The 22859-nt window shown below is 34.1% G+C and overlaps 1 protein-coding gene and 1 long non-coding RNA gene across 4 annotated transcripts; one reads left to right on the plus strand and one right to left on the minus strand.

Moving 5' to 3' along the window:
- The first annotated feature begins 155 nt into the window (after positions 1–155).
- Tmhs (Tetraspan membrane protein in hair cell stereocilia) lies at positions 156–22724 on the plus strand. 2 transcript variants are annotated; one of them, XM_023162142.2, is made up of 4 exons: positions 156–707; positions 20246–20494; positions 22241–22462; positions 22536–22724. In XM_023162142.2, the coding sequence occupies exons 1-3, from the start codon at positions 305–307 to the stop codon at positions 22438–22440; spliced, it is 852 nt and encodes a 283-aa protein (XP_023017910.2). In that variant the 5' UTR covers positions 156–304; the 3' UTR covers positions 22441–22462; positions 22536–22724. The 2 variants fall into 2 exon arrangements, with proteins under 2 accessions (XP_023017910.2, XP_023017909.2); XM_023162141.2 differs by having other exon boundaries at positions 22241–22724.
- Positions 1426–15384, minus strand: LOC141483454 (uncharacterized). Of its 2 annotated transcripts, XR_012466100.1 has the most exons (4): positions 15261–15384; positions 8704–8916; positions 2329–2550; positions 1426–2144 (listed from the first exon to the last, which is right to left on the minus strand). It is a non-coding gene; the product is annotated as an uncharacterized lncRNA (long non-coding RNA). The 2 variants fall into 2 exon arrangements; XR_012466101.1 differs by lacking the exon at positions 2329–2550.
- Positions 22725–22859: the final 135 nt, after the last annotated feature.

Consider the following 22859-nt stretch of genomic DNA (forward strand, 5'->3'; position numbering starts at 1 on the left):
GAGCAGTTAACTGAAACACGATTCAACCATTTTTACTAAACCTTCACTTTCGAAGTGTAACTGTATGTGAGATAAAACGTTAGCACCGAAATGCCTAATTCACCTGGACTACATCCCTACTATAGCAAACGTTAAATGACTTCTAAAACTCAGGTAGACGTAAAGAAAGTATGTAGTGGAAAGTGGCACCGTAAGTACGTACCGCGGGTTCCTCGAAGTGTGTTGCAAGGCCTCCTTACGTTCGTGACACTTCCGCCATTTTACTATGTAAGAAAACAACACTTCGGTAAAGTCAACCCAGAAAATGGGTTCTAAAATAGAGTACGTCGATTCGTCCCAGATATTCGCAACCAGATACGTCAGAAATTCCAAGGCTATAGGGGTGCTGTGGGCGATATTCACCATCTGCTATGCAATCATAGGGGTTGTGGCTTTCATTACACCCGAGTGGATCGGTGTGGCCGAAGGAGAAAATCCCGGAAAACTTGGGCTGTGGTCAGTGTGCTACGCAAGAGAAAATGGGGAGCAGTGTAATGGAAATATATTGGAAAATTTCATGAACATTCCCTATGCTTTTGAGGCGGCCACTGTCTGTGTGGGCATTGGAGTTTTCACGGCCTTGCTGACTATTTGTCTTATGATTTTGTTTTTCTTTTGTCATTCCACAACTGTATTTCATATCTCGGCGTGGCTACAGTTAACTTCAGGTGAGTTGTTAATATTTTTTGATAGAAAAAAGTACAAAACAAAACAAAACTAGTCGACAATACTTGAGCAATTTGCTTCCATTGGAAAAAAGGAGATTTCACGATAATCAAATTCAACGTTTACATTATTTAACAGTTTTATTATTTTTCCAGAAGTCCTAGAACAGATTAGAGAACTCATGAAAGACCATAATTTTGTCAAATCAATCACTGGAGTCGAATCCAATGCTTGGAACTCATTTGTTTTAGTTATGAGTAATTTCCTAGGTAGCAAAAAATCTTACGACCATGTCGTATGCTATAGAACTCACAAGAGCTAGGGTGCTACTCATTAAAATCTGTCGATTTTACCGTGCTACTCATTAAAATCGACAGATTTTACATCAAGATACTCGGACAATGGAATCAAATTCAACGTTTACATTATTTAACAGTTTTATTATTTTTCCAGAAGTCCTAGAACTTGTATTCACTTCAATGTTTCCATTAACTTGCTGAAAAATCAAAATATTTCAGGAGTATATTGAATTTATTGTAAGCATATACCTGTTGAAAGAAACTTGAAATCTAATTGATTTCACATTGATTTTTTCAAAATTTCGAATTCAAAATTCAGGAACACTAATTAGGAATAATGTTTGAGCATTTATTGTGTATTGTATATATCTTTCCTTCTAATGGGGCGTAATTCTTGATTTAATAAATAAAAAAATAGTAATGAAGAACTATATCTACCTATATTTCGCAACTATGATTATAATCTTGCACTTTATACTAGTACTAAACTATTTCAAATTGAAATCATGTAATGAACTTTCAATCGAAAAAAAATTGGTTAGAATTATTAAAAAACAATCCTGCAAACATCATCATGGATTAGATGATATTATAGGACTTAAAATATAGGATATTCATTTTATTTCGAAAGAGGACCCTTTCAAGGAGTATTAAGTCCTTATTTTTCAACTCCCTATGTGGGGTAGGTGTGACCTTTGGAATCTTAAATGGTATGAAAATATCAAATGGCAACTCATTTTGAAGAGCTTTCAATTCTCTTTCCAACCGAACCTTATTAACTAATTTTTGTTTTCGAAAAATTACGTTAAAAATTTCAGAAGTATTTAGAATTTGCTTGAACACAGAGTAATTATAGAGTTAATATTTAAAAAACGAGTTAACGGAAAAAATGTCGTTTGACATTTTCTTCATTCTTCCTACATGGTTTTTTACTCCTTACGGCACTCTTTTCAATAATCTTGTTCGCTGCAGTAGTTTGTACAGGTTCTTCGTTACAGTTTGTCGTAATTTTCTGGACACTATTCGAGTATAGGTTGTCCATAAATGACTTGTCTTCTTTGCAATCCACTGCTGCAGCTGAGGTCTCCTTCATACAATCCTATTTTGTTGAGGTGTACTCTAAACGGATGATGTTCAGTGCTGAAACATTTCAAATTGTATTACTGCATGTATTTTCTTCGCTGCAGAAATATTAAAAATATGTGTTTTGTCTCTGTAATGGAATCTTCTGAATAGCTGTCAGAATATGAAAATGAATTTTTTTTACAAGGTGCCGCCCGACTTAACTTTAACTTGTTTAACTTTAAAATGTTTTAAAACGAACCTGTATTTTTATAGCAAGTTTTGATCGACAATGTTCACACATCCTTCCGTCTTTGATACAATCACTACATTTTTGCAAGATCACACTTGTCCTATACATGGGCTCTGCTTGGTAGCTTTCAAGTTTAATATATTTGTTCAATTTACGAGCCACCGACAGACATCTGTTTCAGTATGTTGGGGATCATCAGTATCGGGCGGGCGAACCTCGATTGAAAACAAACTGAAAAATCAAGAAGAGTGCTTCATGAAAACCACTGCGTAAACGTAAACGAAACATAGGTGGAACTACTTATTGGTGTGACACCAAAGTAAACTTGCCAAGTTTTTATGTCGGCGTTGGTGGTTTGACCAATCTTCAAAACTGACAACTGCGTTAGCAGAAATTGAAATGGAAAATTAAATAGATGAGTATTCAAAAATCATTTTATTGTGATATTTCCACTAAACAGTTTTACAAGAACAAAACACGTGTTTCGCTTTACAATAGCTTCCCGAAACACGTGTTTCGTTTTTGTAAAACTGTTTAGTGGAAATTTCATAATGAAGTGTTTTTTGTATATATGTTATGGATTTTCATTAAGTATCGGCCGATTCCATCACATACAAATAGATGGATACCTATCCGATGATTCAAAATTTGATTTCAATTTAAGAGACGGGTAGACAACTGTTTCAGTCTGTTTGGCATCATCAGTAGTGTTGCCACAAGCTATTTTTTTTATCGAGGTAGACTTCTGGAAGGCAGCAGGCTAGAACCAGGGTAGATCCACATTCACATGATGATAGCAATCACAGTGACGTATTGACGTATACCTATGATTGTCGTTCTTTGTTCTATGAGCGTCGTGATCATGCCGCATGATCACGGAGCTCGGCGCTCGATATTATTGGAAGAGCAGAAGAGTATTCTGTTACAGAATATCGGAACTATCGGTGTAAGACACAACCCAAGGAACCGCCGCCAGCAGCGCCAGACAGTCTACGCCAACGTTGCCAAGGGTATTCGCCTCTTGTATCGTGGTAGATTCAAAATCAAACCCAAAATATTCGTTAATTTTTACAATTTGTATTTTACATTATTTTGCTTTATATCAGTGGCGGGGTAGATTTACTTGAGGGGAGCGAGAGGGTGAAATTAAGTTCAAGAGGAGTAAAACTACCCCGTACGGGGTAGCTGTGTCACCATTAATCACCACTACAGGTTCTCAATTGAAGACAAACTATAAAAAAAAAAATCAGAAAGAGTACTTCATAAAAATCACTGCATAAACGCAAGCGAGACATAAGTAGGACCACCTATTGGTATGACATACAAGCTAGCTCGACAAGTTTTTATGTCGGCTTTGGTGGTATGATCAATCTTTGAAACCGACAACTGCGCTAGCTGAAATTTGGGAAGCTTGTCTGGAAAGCCATCGAAAAACGAATCCTTATGTTTCTAGAAATGATATAAAATCAAAAGGGTTCATGCAGTTATAATTTCTAACCAAACGAGGTAGAGTTAATTTCTTGGAACCCGAATATAATCAACTTTAACACACTTCATTCTACTACCCATCTCTTACCGTTCACGAGATATCCATGCATAGATCGAACTGAAATAGCCCCGTATAAAGTGTTTCTTCATAATTATGTCATTATTGATTAATATTTTATCTAGCGAATTGGCAGCGAATTGTTTTTCTCTCTGATTCCTCTTTTCCTACATTGCTTCATATCTCTAAGACGGATATTTTTGTATTTTCAGGTCTTGTGTGAAAAAACTTTATTACAAGCAAATTAACATATACCTAGATATTTCCTTACTGAGGTATCTTCTGATAGTGAACCCAAGGTGAATGAACTTACTCATCAGCTATAAATTACCGAAAGTATTTACTTGGACTAAATACTAGATAATTTTACTTTCATGTTTACGTCCGGAAAAGTGTTTTTGAATTAAGTAATAACGAATTTCACTAGTTCGGACTTCTATTGTCTATTACATAAAATGATTTGAAATCCCTGAAACAAGTAAAAAAGAATAATTAAAAAGAATAGTTGAAAATAACAATTATATTAAGCAACAATAAACCTGAAATGAAATGATAGTGAAATAACCTACAAGTAAAAATATAATAATTGAATAAATAAAAATTAAAGGAATGCAAAAAGAAAATAATAAAAATAAAAAGTGTAGAGATTCCAAGTCACGTTAGTTCACGACGTTTCGATTGTTGGTATCTACAATCGTCTTCGGGTGATGACTGGACTGATTCCTCCGAGAGATGACTATTTTATAGGTCGTTGAAATACTTTCACTTTCTCTACTTTCCATTTTCCGCTTCACTGATTCCGTGAGAGATGACCGATTTGGCGGGAGTTGGTCATTTTTCGTTTGATGATGGGTTTCCATATGTTTCGTATATCTACGCTGGCCTGGCTGAATACGTTGTTGGACAACATGTATGCGGCTTCCTTAAATTTTCTCCTGAACCAATGTTCCTCTCTGTGCAAGATCTCAGCTTGGGACCACTCGATGTTGTGTTGATGGGTCCAAATATGGTCTGCTATTCCTGATTTGCTGGTTTCTCCTCGCTGTGTGTGCTTCTTGTGCTCGGCAATGCGAACATTCAATGGCCTCTTAGTTTCACCAATATAGAATTTTCCTGTTGTGAGATGCATTATTGTATTGATTCCTTTTAATAAAAATAGTTAGAAGAGTAAGTGGCAACGTTTTAACCCTTGAATGACAGGAGTATATGTATTACGCGTGGAATTTTTTATTTGTGTTGATGGCTAAAGTTATCCTTAATAAGGGGTTGGTACAACCACCTAATATTCTTACCAGTTCTGGTCAAACCATACATACTTATAATTAGTTCTGTTAGTCAGGGTATCATTTGAACTTCTTCGATTGACGACTTGTTTATTTTGTGGAAATTCATGTTCACTGAGGATACACTACAAAAACACACTTTTGTCTATTTTCCACTATATTTCTTTATTGTTGACCGGTTTCGGCTATTATACCGTTTTCAAAACTTCAAAAGTTTTGAAAATGGTATAATAGCCGAAACCGGTCAACAATAAAGAAATATAGTGGAAAATAGACAAAAGTGTGTTTTTGTAGTGTATCCTCAGTATCATTTGAAGCTGAATTGAACGCCAATCAAAATGATGTGCTACTTGACCCCCCTACCCATTTAAATTTCTTAGGGTAACATCTACCCCTCCTAGGGGGTTGAACTATGACGGCTACGAAAGTGTTCCCCTTGACAATAAAATTGACCTGTTTTTTTCGATTCCACGTATTGTTTACTGGAAGGAAGATATTAAGGGTGGGAAGTTTTCAAATTGACACCCTGTTTATTGAAATTATCAGTCTTGATCTCATTTTCCACAAGATATTACTGAAAATTTTATAACATATTTTTTTGTTTTTTATTTCAATGCATTATTTATGCATTATATTCATTCATTCATTTTTTGACATCAAATACTCAAACAGTACGTGAGTAGCAAGTGATATTGCCAAATAGTTACTACTTGTATACAGTTGAATAACAGTAAGTCATTCGTTTCATAATTTCCTGTGTGAGTAATTCGTGGAACGCGGTTTTGCATGGAATATTGTGAGACGTTACCATTGTGAGTGCATAAAGAGAAAACTGGGTGTATTCAATTGTAATTTTTGAAATCTGTGGCACTCATTGAAAATGTACAACAATGATAGTAGTAAAACCATATAAAACGCGTTTTTTTTCTATAAACGATCATACTTGACACACCTGGTATATTGCGTATTTTTTGGGACACCCGCTACATCTATCTTATCTTTGAAATGGCGCTCGATGCGCGCTCCATCTTCTGACAGTCATGCGTTTCCTCTTACATGTTGAATGTCGCTACCCCACCTTGCGGTAATAAAAGTATATCAAACATTGAGTAGTAATAGTCATATTAATATTTTCACAAAAAATAATATATGCAAACAATACGCAAATATGTTTGTATAGGAAAAACTAAAGCAATCAGAAAGTTTTTCTGTATTGATAATATATTACTAGTCTCATCACACAATGTATTTTTTTTCATCTTTCTGTCAATATACGTAAAATTTGACAGAAAGTCTAAGTGATATATTTTGCGAAAGCATTACTTCAATTCTGTAACAGATCAGCTGAAGTAATTATGTAACAATTGCCCACTTACATGAAGCGGGTTATCTATTTCCCTTATTACAATAAACTGTTCATTTAAATAAGCCTTTTCAGTTTGTTAATTTGACCTTAAATTGAAATCATATCAAATCAAATGTTCACATTGGAAAAATGAAGAGATGGAAACCAGCTGAGTGGGTAGATCATTTTGTGAAAAAACGTACCATATGGCAATTACAAATGTATTGATTAAAATCAATATTTTCATAAAAAGATTGTAATGATATTATACTTTTCGAATGATATTGACATTTTTTTGTTTTGTATTGTAAAAATTTTTGTAATTTTTGCACATTTTTGAGGTGACCTTTCAACCTAAGTATACCATTTAGTGGTTTCCAATATAGACTTTTATTGATATAGAAATCAATTGATGGAAAATTAGAGAGTATCTATATATGATTCCAATCAAAATTATTCAATAAGAATTGAGTAGTACATACTTATTCCAATATTGCTATGGATAGCTTTGAAATATGTCGTTAGGAACAAGATTGTTTATAAAAACCTACAGGTTTATTGGAATTGTCAGGTAACTTGCAGAAGTTATTGAAACGACTATGAATGTAATATTGGCGATGAGGATAAGAAACGAATCATAAGATAATGACCGAGAGAGCCCCATAACGTTTTAATTAGAAGTACCGAAGTACCCACATAAAAGACTTGAACAGTATTTCATTGCAAATGCTATTACTAGAGATCAAATCAGAGGAGTCGTATATTTGTAATATCTTAAAGAAAAACCCATAGGTTGTTGGAAAATTTGTTATTTTCAGAAAAAGCGGATTCTTCAAGAAGATTCTTCAGATACAATTTGAGAAATGGTTAAAGTGTACATACGAAAAATTCTTTCGTAAACTGTTCAGTTGTATTGGTTCTATCAAATTAACCAATTAGTTGACAAAATTCGTCCTGATTTGTATTTGGAGAACTGCGTTAATGTCGAATAAACTTTCTGAGAAAGTTTTTCCAAATGAATTTAATCTCCAGCGATTCAAATCCGACGTGAATCGCTACTTTCGCATAGCCACTGCTCTCAGAGCGCCTTAGGGATTTTCCTGTAATGCTTGTGCTTTGTCCTTGAAACAATTGGTAACATAGTAAGACGACAGATAAATATATTGCTAAAATGAAATAATATTATAATTGTTGATCAAATACTGCTCCATGTTGTACTATTTTATTGAAACTCTCATCGTGCCTAAACTTTGAAGTTTTGATTCAGTTTTATAGTATGTAGTTGTACTTCGATAGATATCACGCACAAGTGATTTGTCATGGTAATTTCTGCATTTTTTGATATGTGATTCAGTTAGCCATACTTTCTGAAATGAACATTATTATTAAATTGATGGAAGGAGATCCTAATGAAGAGAAGAGAACTGAAACTTTCTGTTTTTTACCTCTTTTATTTGTAACTAACGTTGCTGAAGTTTCGGCCTATAAGGACGATCTGAACACTATATAATCAAGGTTATTGCTCTTCAGATTCACTTTATATAATCCATTTTATCAAATATTTCATTTATCGATTTTCCTGTACAAACACCTTAACTTCTAACCAACACATTTCATTGATTACTTTATTTATTCAAAAAATATAACTATTGGTATAGCACAGTCCGTTTTTGCATAAATTTATTTTCTGAAACCTATGATATTTTTATGAATTGAATACTAAAGAATATTATACACTTAATACATCACTTCGTTATCAACATTTGTGCGATGGTAATTATTTTTCCAAATAACAGAAGTTCGTTGTTGTTATCTCACTTGCAGTGAGTTAACTATCTGGGCATTACGTGTCCAGTGTTGCATGGAGGATGAAAAATTTGGTAAAGTCTTTATCAGAACCAATGGAAATGTTTTTAGAAATTTTTGCCGAAATTCTATGACTTTTCGATTCAATTTACGTTAAATCCACCATATCTAGAATAATTTTGTAGTGAATTGTTTTCTGAGTTGGTCACTATATTATTTATCATTGGTGTCAGTTGTCACCTTGATTATTACATTTAAGTAGCTTTCGGTTTATCTCATTGAACAAACTGTAAATCTATTTAAAAAAAAACAATATTTTTCTTTAATCAGCTGTCGTCCCCATACGGACGACAACTCTCAGAAGTTGAGAAACTTGTGCGAGCTAAGGACTAACGAGGTCTTACCTTTTAGCGTGTGATTCCTAACACGGTTGCAGAGTCATTCCAGCTTCAACCAGATAAATTCTCTCGAGAAAAATATCTGGTCGAGGCAGGAATCGAACCCACGGCCTTCCTATCGTGAGTCGGGCGCACTACCACCACGGCCAATTCCACAATGAAACTCAAACCAGCAACACATGACAACTGATCCTGATGGCAATCATATAGAGAAACAAACTAAAAAAAAATAAAATTGTTTTATATGGTTCGTTGACTTTGGTCAGGAAACAATTTTTGTACGGTTAGCTACTGATTATATTGACCCTCAAAAGAAGTTTCTTGGTACCATATATTTGATATTATGAACTAAAAAAATGTTCATCATAAAGAAATAATTTTGGAAGTTAATGAAATATGTTTACAGGGGGTTATCACACTGAAAACGTTTCCAAAAGTCACTTAATGAGTAACTGCCTTACCTAATTTAAAAAAAAATGTGAATATATATTTTCTTGGCTAGAGTATAAGTTACCGTTTTACTTGGAGCTTTTGCGATCTGTTATATTCATTACAATTTATATTTGTGTTCTGTGAAACGACTCGAATCAAGAACAAATTCCTATTACATATTGACACAGAACACAAATAGACCATGTGATCTATTGATGAATATGTTCAACTCTTTTTTTTTTCAAAAATAATCATAGATTACGGTTTTTTCCGATGGTACGTGACGATGTAATGGACCAAAAAGTATGGTATAATTGAAATATTCCTATTTGATTGTTACTAGCAGAACGAGTTGGTTGAGGCTGACAGTTGAATCTCTGGGATTTGTTTGAACTACGTGCGACTGATCGAAGCATGATTTAAGAAATCGTTCGCATGAACGATTCGAAAAATTGCAAGTGGTCAAGAATAGGGCTCCGATTGGGTTAAAATAGGTTGCCCCGAACGAATGTATATCAAAAATTTAAATTTTTGCAGCAAAGGAGTGACACGGTTTTTTTACCTTTTAATGTGCGAATTCTTGCACAGGTCAGTAGAAAATCAGTGAATACCCATAGTTCCAGCATTGGGATCAAACCAATATTTACAATAGTAACTGATTCACTCACTCACTGATATTTTTTCTTCAAGATTCATTTTGAATTATTATACCTGAAAGCATTTGCTTGTGAGCGAAATTTTGAATATTGTAGATATGCACGCATTTTGATCGTTTAAGTTAGGTGTACGAGTGATATACAGTGCGTCCCAGGATTGATGTTTCAAGAGGTGCTATTGATTTAAAATTGTGGAATAGAGTTCTGCTTGGTGAGACACTAATTTTTGAAATATTTTCAGTTTTTATAAAATGGGTCGGTTTTGATGGTGAAGCAAAAACCACTTTTTTTCAGGTAATGTACCGAGTTTGTTCATGATACATCAAAATGTTACCGGGATAAGTTGTTCAGGATGAGAAAATAATGGCTGAATTAAGAAATGTCAAGGAAATTCAGCTACTTTGATCAATCTGTCATATTTTTATATTGTCATTTGAATACAATTTATTTGAAATTGAAAGGAGTATATTTCTAGAAGAGATTATTTTTTGGGAACGAAAGGTTTTGGCTTTATACAAAAAATGTGGAAATATTTCAAAGACAGGAAGGAAGCAATAATCTACAAGAAATTGATTCTATACAAAGATGTTTTGATCATGAAAAGAAGTAACTTTCAGACACAGCCCTCTCGAAGCAGCTACTTGGATATCAACATTGAATTACAAGAAAAAAAAAATTCCAAACAAATACTTTTATATGAAAACTAAATTATTCGAAAACCCTTTTTTCTGTTCAGTTTATATTTCAAACATTCGTTATGGAATTGAATCAGATATCATCCACAGGATCGCTACACAATATAGTAGGTTGGGTAATGTTGCGCAACCCGCAAGGGTATTAGGGTTTATTGTGGCCCACACCTATTCACACTCGGCCAAATAAACCCAGCTTCTTAACGAAGCCGATTAGTTTGTATGGTGAGTCGTCTTTCAGGTCAGATGGTAAGAGTACGGTTCTGCCGAACTCTAAGAACCTTATTCGGTCCCCAGCTGGGCAGGCACAAAGTATATGCTCTGCTGTTTTATCATTTTCCAAACAGAGCCGACACACATTGTCTTCCGACAGCCAAAGTATCTGCATATGATGATTCAAATGACAGTGACCAGTAAGAAGACCTGTTAGACATCGTAGTCCATCCCTACTGTAGTCCAACAACTGTTTGGTATCAAGCTTCGAAGGGTGGATGAACGCCTTGGAGTAAGCCAATCCTGGAAGATTCTGCCACAAGTCCATAAATCTTCTTGCCATCTAGGTGTTCAATGTTTGTTTGGCAAAGCCCAAAGCGATGCCAATGACAGGTTCTGGTCCGATGAAGCTGCTTGCAGCACCCTCCTTTGCAAGAGAGTCAGCAGTTTCATTACCTTCCAGGCCAGTTTGGCCAGTAATCCAGACCAGAGACAATCTGTTAAGTCTTCCTATCGAGGAGAGTCGTTTTTGGCCAAGAGCTTCCAACGCCGCTTGACTGTCCGACAACATTTTTATTGACTTGCATGTGAGGTTGGATTTATCCAATGTCTCCGCACACAATTTAAAAGCTTAAATTTCCGCTTGAAATACAGTCGCATAAGTTCCTAGGCAGGTAGATATCTCTGTCCTGGGTCGGCACCTGCACCAGAACCGGAAGGTGTTTTTGATCCATCTGTGAACCAACAACTATCTGCTCTCAATATTTCCTTCTCCCGGAGAATCCAGTCCTCTCTACTCGGGAATAGTACTTTATAAGGCAGTTTGTAGTTGGCAGTTGGATGCATAAAGTCAGAGGTCATTTCCAGAATGCTGTGACTTCCAGTGTCAACCAACAGTCTGTTGCACTCTGCATTCAATTGATTTGTGCAATTGGCAATGTGCATAAGTATGTATACAGTCCATCTAGCCTCTCTCTCCAGAAAAATGTGGAGAGAGTTAGATCTAGAAGGATCTCCATTGCCGCTGACGGTGTGGTACTGATGACACCAGTGATAGCCAGACAAGCCTGTCTCTGTGAGCCAGAGAGCTTCGCTTGGGCTGTTTTCTGTAAAGCCTTCGGCCACTGCACCATAAGTGATCATTAATCTGACAATCATCACATAAATCCATGTCCATAGAGACAGACACAATATAATAAATGAAAGAGGTAAAATTTCACTTACACTATCCTCACTGGTGGCCATCCCATGTTTCGGCATAAGACACTTACCTTACTGCCTCTTTAGCACTAGTTCTGGATAACATTATAAAATGATTCATAAAATCACGACTTTGTCATGAATGAGTTCTATCTACTCTACTCTACTCTAATGTTAACGATGACAGTACGTAATGACATTCACTCGTTTATTTGATTAAATCCCAGCCGTAGGAATATTGATTAAATTGAAAGGGGTATATTATTAGGACAGATACATTTTTCAAAAACAAAAGTTTTGAAAGGTATAGAGTAACTTTTTTGTAATTGATTGCTTCTTTCCTTCTTTGGAAGACTCCCACATTTTTTGTACAAAGATGGAGAGATAGAAATCCAAAATCTTTCTTTCCCAACAATTTATTTTGTTCAATCTGAAGAATGACAGTTCTATCAGAGGACCTCAATCTTTCCGAAATTTTTTCATGTCAAACAACTTTTCTCGGTAATATTTTGATTTGCCGACTTGTTTTTCAAAAATTGAAAATAATCTTAAAATTAATTTACCGCCAAGCAGTACCTATAATCCTAAAATGAAATTCATACATTTTTAGTCCATCGCTCCTCTTGTAACATCAGTCCTGGGTCACAATGTATGTCGAGATCATTTTTTCAGTTTCAAAATCAAAATCGTAGGATTTATGTGAAATACTTAGGAATAATTAAGTTCTGAAAATTATAATTGCTATGGGCATACCTATATAATAAGTCTGGGTCATTTTATTGCTGTAAAAAAAACTAACTAGCCTTCAACTTTTTCATCACTGCTTTTCAATTTATAATGGAAATCGAATTACATTCCATATTAGCTCTTTCTCATCAGCCGCTTTGTCTTGCGGTTGCCATCTGCTAACATACATTTATAACAGAAATAGCGGTATAGTGATAGATATTTTGCAATGGACAATTATAGGAAGTTCCCATGTTACGTTAGCATGTGTAAAGATATTTATAGTGGAACGCATTCTTATTATATTAATGTATGTATCTAACTGTGACTAGACTTCATTACTATTTGAAGAAAAATTTATCATTGTTTATCGCATACCATATGTTTCTGGATTGGATAAAAATATTGTTGTAGAAAACTATTTTTTGTAATAGTCACTTTGAAGGCTAGCCGCACAGTGGCAACTTCATTCCACCAAGTTTGGCGTGAAATCAATCTATTGAAAACACAAAAAATGCTCTCTTGCGCGCGTTTCGCTAACCAAGTTACGGATTGGTTCGAATTTTTGAAAAAAATTAATATACGTGGCTGGCTAACCCGAAAGACAAGCCGACAGGAAAGGACATAGACCGAGGATAGCAATAAAAACTGAGCGGATTATAGCTCGTTACAAATAATGTTTCACATATTCAGTATACTAGGCCAGGGTAATCCAGTCTAGCTCAAAATGCTATAGAGAACGGCCACAGAATAAATGAGACTTGACATTATTGAGACGGTTACATGACACCAAGTTTTTAGATGCCTTGAAAAGTTTAGAAATCAAAAAATGTGTAATAAGATCTATGAACGCTGATAAAGGTTCTATTACTGATAGCCCATTGTTCGTAGTCTTAGAAAAAAAAAGGTAGAAAAAAGGTATGGAGGTATTAAATAACGATAGAAACAATACTAAAATACTAGAAATCAATTTATTGACCCTCATTATGAAGGTAATGATTTGTCTAGATGTATACAATAGTTATTTATGATATGAGTGTTAAAAGTAAGGTTTTATTTAGTTAGTGAAACTTACTTTTAACACAAATATCATACAAAGTTTTTTTGTACAACTGTTCTGTTTTCATAATAAAGTAGCTAGATAAATTTAATATCCATTTCTATAAAAATACATTTTAACATCTCTTGTCAGTTAACTATTTTATTGTTATTGAATTTGCTGTGAAGTGGCCGTGTCAGGTGACGCCGAATCACCTGGTAACTACCAAATAGTATTGTTTACAGCTTACGCGTTTCATTTTAAAGTCGCATTTGAAGCTCTTGCTGGTATTTAATGTTTTGCATGATGAAGTACAATAGTCAGGAATTGTGTGTTCCTGACGACATTGAAGAGGCTCAGCAGTACGATATCGCATATTCTAATTTTCTTAGCCGTTGTAGACTCCAACTTTGTGGAGCAAGTTTTCAATGATGAAGTCGAGTGTGCTCGTTAAAAATGGTGTTAATACAAGCAAATATTTCAAGGTAATTGCATTCTTTAAACGGAAAAATGAAAGTTATAGGCCCAAAAAATCAAAAACCCTTACGTTTGAACAAGTCCGGAGGTTTATAAATGAGGCGCCAGATGAAAAATATTTCATAATAAAAGTTGATACTATTTTCGAAATATATGGAGCCTGCCGGCGTGAAGAGCTGTACCATTTATTATTAGAAGACATTAAATTAATGGACAAATCGTTGATTGTTCAAATTCCAAATACAAAAATGAAAATAGATTGTTCTTTTTGCATATTATGCCCTTCTGTTATCAATCATCAACGTTTTTTCTGAAATACTGAAATTATAAATGGAGTGCTAACCCAGTTGGTATAGACACGTTTGGGAAAATGTCCTTTTCATTGCTGAGTTTCTGAACCTCCCGGAACTAAAAGAATATACAGGTCACCCTTTCAGAAGGACTTCTGCTTTTTGTTAGCAGAATCAAGAGACTTCCATACGGAAGTCTACAACAGTAGCTGAGGGTTACATCGATAAATCAATTTCTTATAAAAAGGCTATTGCTGAAAGACTAATCGCAACAGCTAGCTCTAGCGTTACAGCATCGTCCTCTTCACTTCAAGAATTAAATGTTAATGCCCATGAAATTGTCAACTCAGCTAGATCAAATATATTACAAGGCTTTTCAACATCGCAAGCAGTTTTTCCAATTGTACTTTACATATTAATGTTCATAAATAATAATAATAATGTAATTAATGTATATAATACATTTGTAACAGAATTTAATTGAATCTACATCTATTGTTCATAATAAAACTTCTCTGAAAATTTAATAATTATGTTTTGTTCATTGCTTTTTGGTCAAAAAAATCGTGTTAAAAATACTTTCAACACTAGCATCAAAAATATTTTTAACACACTACTTTGTAAACATCATCTCTTAATACTCCTGACAACCATTCAAAATGTCACTTTTAATGACAGTTGTACAAAAAAAACATAGCTGCGCGTCGACATACAGCATTTTTGTTCTGGTTTGTTGATATAAGTTGCTGGTTTCTATTTCGAGCGGCAAATTTTTTGAAAAAATCTGCCTGATGCTTGCATAGTTGAAAAGACTGAAAGAAACCAAGTAGAAACTTACATTTGTATCGTCTTATATCATAGATATTTCTTTCTTTTTGCATTCTTGCAGCAATTTGACACAATAGCATTTCGAGATCGGTGCTGGACATTCTCAAAAAATTGTGAGCGTATCGGCCGTATCTAGAAAAACGGTATAACTATCGAAAGGGGTATATTTTCATGAGAGATTAATAAATGGTAAGGAACAGTTTTGGCTTCTTATTTCTCCATCATTATACAAAAAAATAAAAACTTCCAATGGAAGGAAGAAAACAAGTTTGTATCTGAAAGTTACTTCTTTGTATGATTTACACATCATTGTAAAGAGTTCATTTCAACATTGATGACTTTCTTCCTTCCATCAAAAGTTTCCCACATTTTTTTTGTATCAATGTTAAAACCGGGAACCTCTTATAATTTAAAGTTTTTTTCATTATAACTACCACAGAACAGATTTTTAAACAGAATTTTTGAACACAATCTCATACCAACTTCTTGAGAGAAGCCTAACTAGTAACTGACAATACTGTATCAATGACTCGATACAATTCAGTAAAAGTATGTTCACAATTGTAAATTTCGGTATGGGTAAGTACATGTCTACCTGATACAAAACAAAAATGCCACCTCAACCTTCAAAGCGATTCAATACGTAAAATTAAACCAAAGCAATTGCAACCTTTCTTCATCATACGTGTCGGATTGATCTGTCAGACTGCTTGAAATTATTTTATCAGTCGATATTTGTGATACTGCGAAAACTCCTAAGATATTTATTTGAGATGTACGATGTAAACGGCATGACACGCGTAAGGATTTATAATATGTAGTGATGAGTGTGAAAGTAAAATGTTATAATAAGAGATATCCCCAACTTTTGAAGATATATTTCTCGAACAATTTTGAAGTAATTGTCATCTATTGTTTTGCGTGGAAAAGCTGTAGTGCGAAACGTGATTACTTGTGACCCGTCTTATCGCGAATTGTTCTCCAACAGTAATTATGGTTATGAAAATAGCATTTCTTCACGAGTTTCATTCGCAATTAGGTTAACGTGAAATTCATAATGAAGACAAAATATCCAATCAGAAAGGTTTTTTCCGAAGTTAATACGAAAATATATTGTAATAAATCTTTTGGTTATCCAGTTATGTAAACCATGTTCTACTTGAGGTGCAATGACCCCATTGAGGAAAAGTTGCTTAATTGTTGTCCCTTTTCAACTCTTTGTTTTTGTTTGAAGAAATAGTCTGTTTTACTTTTCACAAATTATAATGGTTTTGAATATATCAATCAACAGCAAATATTTGATCGTACATAGAGAAAAGTAATAATTATAAAACTAGTTTAAGCCTAAGCACTTTGTTAGTAATATAAATATTATTGCTGTCTGCCTATAGAGAAAGTATTGAAAGAAAAGATGAATCATTCAGGGCAAGTCGATTCTTCGCGGAATTAACTGGAAGGGTTGAGGAAAAACAAACTTGAGATTTTACTGAATAAATGTGGTGAGCAGACGGTATAGATCAAGATACGACAATGATTGCAAGCAAAGTAAACAAGTTAAATGAAAGTTTCAATATATAAAAAATATGTATGATGCATAAAGTTTTTCAGAGGAAATATACTAATGTACATGAACACAGAGACTTTTTGTTTTCTTAAATGGTTTCAATTGTCAATAAGCAATATTGCTTGAATTACTCGTCTTATGTTTGCCAACATTTTTGGTTTTATCAGTCGTGAGTGAGTTTTTCAACGTTTCGACCTCGAACCTCTAGTTTTTTGTAGCCACTGTAATAACAAATTCATATATGGATAACAATACATGTCCGTTAAAAAAAGTTGATGGTGAAACCTAATGAACGAAACGCCGGATTGCAAATTGGTCTATATAAGATTATAACAGACATGAAACGGTATTGAAAGTGTCTACCTTTTTTATATCATTCGAAAAGGAGGCGGTAGATCCAAAAAACAAAATTTGACAGTTTTAGTTTTTGGCGAATATTTCAAAAACCACCTCTGATATTCTCGATCTGAAAAGAAATTATTCTTGTTCCTCAAAATAGGAAACTTCTGTCCAACCTTGCATGTCTTATCGTTGACGCAAGATAACAATTAATGGGAATAGGTAAAAAGTGGCCTGTATATAGATTTCGGGATAACGTAAACGATTGAGGTGGTATGAGAGAGTGAGAGATTAACGGGATTTTCAGTCAAAATACATTTGGAAAACAAAACACTGTTGCTACTGCCTCACTCTCATTTATTTTGAGATATATGTATATTCCCCAGTAGTGCGAACATAGTCATTTGTGCACTTAGATTCCTGTAGTTGGTTTACCAAATCACAATGTCTCACTCCTTTGGACATGAAGTTATTATTTGCTTCCTTTCAAACACTCAACTTGTTGATGAGTACTTAATTGGCTTTAGCTAAGGTTGCTGACGAATTATGTGGTCGATAGAAGAGGTTGTTGTTGTTTGTGATCAAATAGTCTGATTCACATTTACTATAAACAATTGACAAATAACGTGTATATGAACTGACAATTTTTTTTTGTTGATTACAGAACTCATCAAGAACTACTTATACATCTCATATCGAAGATTATCCAATTCAAACGTAGCCTATAGGTACTAGTATTTTTGAAGAATTCTTCAGAAGAATTTTTCAGTATAATTAGAGTTTTCTGGTTGATTCGGTCGTTACTTGATGAAGATATATAATAATTTCATAAACTACACCTTACGATTTGATCTCCTTAAGGTTTTTGAGTTTAAAAAATATTCGAACAAACTGTCATCAAAAAAGATTATTTTGAGATTGTTCAAATTTTTAAAATAACTAAACAGCTGAAAAATTCAGCAAAAATAGATTTCATTTCAACATTTCTATGTCGAAGCTACTATATATGAGTTTCAGACTTATCCACAATAGAACAATAGGCAGGTCAGTCAAACTTGCAACAAATATATTCCAAGTGATCATTTCTTACTCTCTAGCTTTTCAATTGTTCGTCCTTGTTGTTTGTTGAATCGAATATTCCATGTCGAAATAAAATTTGCCCAACCTTGCATGTAGGCGAAAAAGAATGTCTTCGTGTTGCTTCATCTAAGCCGCTTCATCAGTTAGACTGATGAAGCTACCGTATAGCGAAACAGATCTTAAATGAAATTTATTGTGAAAATCGAGTAATTATTATCGTGGATATTGTTATTAATTCTGATAAAATAACAAGTCAGTGTATTCATAATAGGTATATTTCAATCTGATACTATTTGTACCACTTCGATGTAGTAGTAGAATATGGCAAGGTAATTCGTGTTTATACGAATATTTATATTTCAATAACTTTTTATATCAACTGTTTCCTAAACTAACAGGTGAGTTCTATAAAAATGTCAACAAAAATATTTTAGAACAATTTTTAAATGAATGAATGAAATGAATAGATGAAAATTGACTAGATGCTTTGAAAAATTTTAGAAAGAGCAATTGAAGTTCAACTCAAAGCTCATATCGATAATAACTGTTTACTACTCGAAATCCTATCAGGCTTTCGTACTTTGTCGATGACTTGGTCAGATCGAGTGATCGTGGTATGTGTACTCTGTTGGTGTACACTGTTGGACTTCAGCCGTGTATTTGACACATCCAATTATCAACTGATTTTGGCTATTATGCACTATTTGGGCTTATCGGTAGCAGCAATTAAGTTATTTGAGGCACATTTACTTGGACGGAAACAAAAGGTGTGTATTAACAATGCCAGTTGAACAACTGTAAACCTCAAATCCGGTGTTCCACAAGGCTCTATATTATCTCAACGATATACAGATTTATTGCCGTTTTTGTCCAGGGGATGTGGTAACGGCCTGCAATTTCATTATTGATGATCTTCAAAATTTAATACAGAAAGCATTAAGTCATTGTCTTCAGATGAATTGTAGTGAATCTAACATAATGTTATCTGGTTCAAAAAACAATTTACCGTTTCCTCAAGATATCAAAGTTACTATTGATAGTGACCAATAAGCTCTTGTAGAATACACAAAAAACTTTGGTGTGGACTGTGATTGTAGATTCAAAAAACACATAAATAAACTTGTTTAGAGATCTCGTCTATCCCTGAAAATATTATACGGAGCCTGGCATTTTTTAACGACGGAAATAAAACTAATTCTGTGTGAATCGTTAGTATTGTATATTTTTAATTTTGCCTACTGCGTTTGGGCCGTAATATGTATCAAAAATCGTGTACAAAAGTACAAAAATTTCAAAACTCTTGCCTAAGACTTATATATGGTGTTAACACGAAAGAATTTCAAATAAACTAATTGATGTAGGATGGTTGAATATGGAGAAAATGAATACTTTTTTATGCTGCTTGTTTGTTCCACCACATTATAATTATCAAAAAATTCTCCTATTTGCATCGTAAAATCACATTTTGCTCTGATATTCATAATGTAAATGATTCAGAGGTACACTAACGACACTAAAGTTTGAAACTGAAATTTTCAAACGTTGTTTTTCACATCGAATATGCACCATATGCAATTGTCCATCCTGGAACTTGACTGTCTATCAATCACAAAATCCAAATCAACTACGAGAAATATCTTTTTGGCCAATCCTAACTATTTTTGTCGTTGTTTTTTTTTTCTATATGAACTTGGAACATTCACTCACGGAAGGATGTGTAATGATGCTGATATTTCATTAACGTTGATAAAGTTAGGGCTGCATTTTTGGGGTTGAGTTGAAGAACATTTCAGTGGAGGTCTGGTCTCCAAATTAAGTGAATTCCGTCCCCTTCCCCTCTTTATTAGCTCATGGTCCCAAATAAGAATTATACAATTTATGTGAGAAATAAATGCGATTATTATTATATGTTTGTCAATTTATGTAATCAATCCTTCAACGTTGGTGAGCACTGTATTTAAAAAAAATCATCCCCAAACATCTAACTGATAGGTATTTTTAATTATTTTCAGCCATCTGCATGATCGCCGGATGTGCAACTTTTCCTGCTGGATGGACATCCGACCATGTCAACCAGATATGCGGATCAGACGTCGGAAATTTCGTTCTCGGAGACTGTGGAATCCGCTGGGCATACTTCCTTGCAGCAATTGGCTGCTTGGATGCAGTTATTTTATCCATTCTAGCCTTTATCTTGGCGACAAGACACATTTCACTGCAACCCGATCCCCATTACTCGACATCTCCAAGTTTATTCAAAGGTACTTACTCGTTATTGGAATAATATAATTCTTAATAAGTTCCAACATTATTATAAGGACCGACAAAAGTAAAAATGATATGAAAAATTATAAGAATAGGGAAATAATGAGTATGAATTGTGAAAGTTCAAGAACGCTCATTTCTTTTCTCATCTTTTGTAGCATTACGTTAAAAGAAGACATATATGTAGATATCATTTTTTGAAAGGATAAAACACAAGCACTACAAGAACATTTTTAAGGCGATCTTATAGCGGTGCCTGTGCGAAACTAGTGATTCACATTGGATTTGAATCGCTGGAGATTAAATCCATTTGAAAAAACGTTCTCAGGAAGTTTATTCCACATAATCACAGTTCTCCAAATGGAAGAGTTCTCAAACAATGAAGTTCGAAGTGTACTAAATTGAATCTCAAAACGATAAGCAGCCATAGTTGGTCGCGTATTTCTGGTATGTACCGTTCTTGGTGGAATCAAATGTGCTAAGTCGCTTGAACACTTCCCGTGAAGTATCTATAGAAGAGAGACAATTGAGCGGTTGGCTATTTTCCAGATGGAATCCAGCAACTAACATACATTTTCCAATATGAATGGTGAGCAAGGTCGCGAAGCTGAGTTTTTTTGCAATAAGTTTGTAGCATCCTTATTTGAATTATAGACTAGCCAGCAAACATTCTTGATTTTGATTAAGAATCACATACATATATGATTCAGAACCAAACAGACACCGTGCAGCATTCATTGGAGTCGTTTGACCAATAAATATTGAAGAACAACCTAAATCCCACAAATATTAGATTGGCTACTCAAGGAAATTTTTAAGATCATTCCGAAACTCTTTCTGACAGGAAGTTTTTATCAAATATGTTTTTTCTCAACACGTCCTCCTGAAGTAATTGAAACTGTTATATCACTTATGACTGTTCACTAACACTGCACATAAACCTCAAAATATGTTTTGGCAAACCCAATCGCGTAACTGAAATATCCAATGGAGCTTCTAGGAAACTCGAAACTTCAAACTGAAAAGCAACTTTTAATGCTTCACAACGCTCATACCTTCTTTGGAATATTGTCCACATATATCTAGAAGAAACTATTGCCTCTTTTCTATAAATATTTTTAAGGGAAGCATTTGAAGAATTCAACCCGCTTGATTCCACCAGGAACACGCGTTAAATCACACTCTCTCATCGTTTCGAAGTTTAACTTAATACAACTCAAACTACACTATCTGAGGATTTTTTCATTTGAAGAACAATTCTTTATGGAGTAAATTTCCCGTAACGGTTTTTCAAAAAGAATATCATCTATAGTGGTATGAATTCAACATCAATCGCCTTTTTTATTCAGGTGCCAGTATCAGAGCATTTTGAGGATTTTTCTGTAGTTCTTGTACATCTCCAAAATAAGGCAGGGCCGACATATCTCATTCATTGTGACTATATTGGCTACCTGTTCAATGGGTTAGTTTTTTTACTATTGGACTATTCGAATATACGAATACAAGAATAGTTTTTTCAGTTCAATGACACATGGAATTTGATGTTCAATTCTGTCGATTGATTCTTCTTTGAATCTAATTGAACCAATGCCTTCTCCAGATATGATCCATAAGTGTTAAGGGTTCCCTATCGTGACTGCTAGTAGTCTCTTGGATTACCTTGTTAATGTTAGAATGAAAATTTTTTCTCACGATCGTACATATTTGATGACCTCACATAATGATACTACCTTTTATTTCAGGTGAAATGAACAGCGCTTTCATGGGGGATACCGCAAGCGTGGCAGGATCAAGGAAATCTATGAATATGCATCCTGTGTTATTAGTTCATCCTGGTCAAGATGACACATACTCGCAATTTTCTCAAAGAACTGTACCCAGATCTATCGTGTCCGGCCATTATTCGCATCCACATTCACTTCATCGAAATTTTCAGTTGTAAATATGTGAGAAAATATGATGAGGTGATTGTTTCGTTCACAATATATCATGGGATTTTTGGAAAGTAAAAATTGGTTGATTTGGAAGTTTGACAAGTTATTTATAGTTTTTCTGTAATTCTACACTCAACTCAATAAAGTACAATTTTCCTCAAACCTGCCAAATACATTGAAACATAAACATCGTTGTGATTTTGAAAGAAATGCCTGGGGCTGTAGAATTTTATTTTTGTAACCTTTTTATAAAAAATAAATATTAATAGAATACTTTTTTCAAGTAATAAAACATTTGAAGTTTTTTTTTCAATTATAGTTTGAGAAATTTGTCACTCCAACTCAATATAGACTGAAGTAAAATTTGGAGATGCTTGAAAAGGCATAATCTAAATTTCTTCAAAATTTACACAGTGGAGACGAACAA

The sequence above is a fragment of the Leptinotarsa decemlineata genome, unplaced genomic scaffold (genome assembly GCF_025532065.1).
Source record: "Leptinotarsa decemlineata unplaced genomic scaffold, Ldec_3_MD MMD2_tig00003348_RagTag_RagTag, whole genome shotgun sequence".
Taxonomy (NCBI): domain Eukaryota; kingdom Metazoa; phylum Arthropoda; class Insecta; order Coleoptera; family Chrysomelidae; genus Leptinotarsa; species Leptinotarsa decemlineata.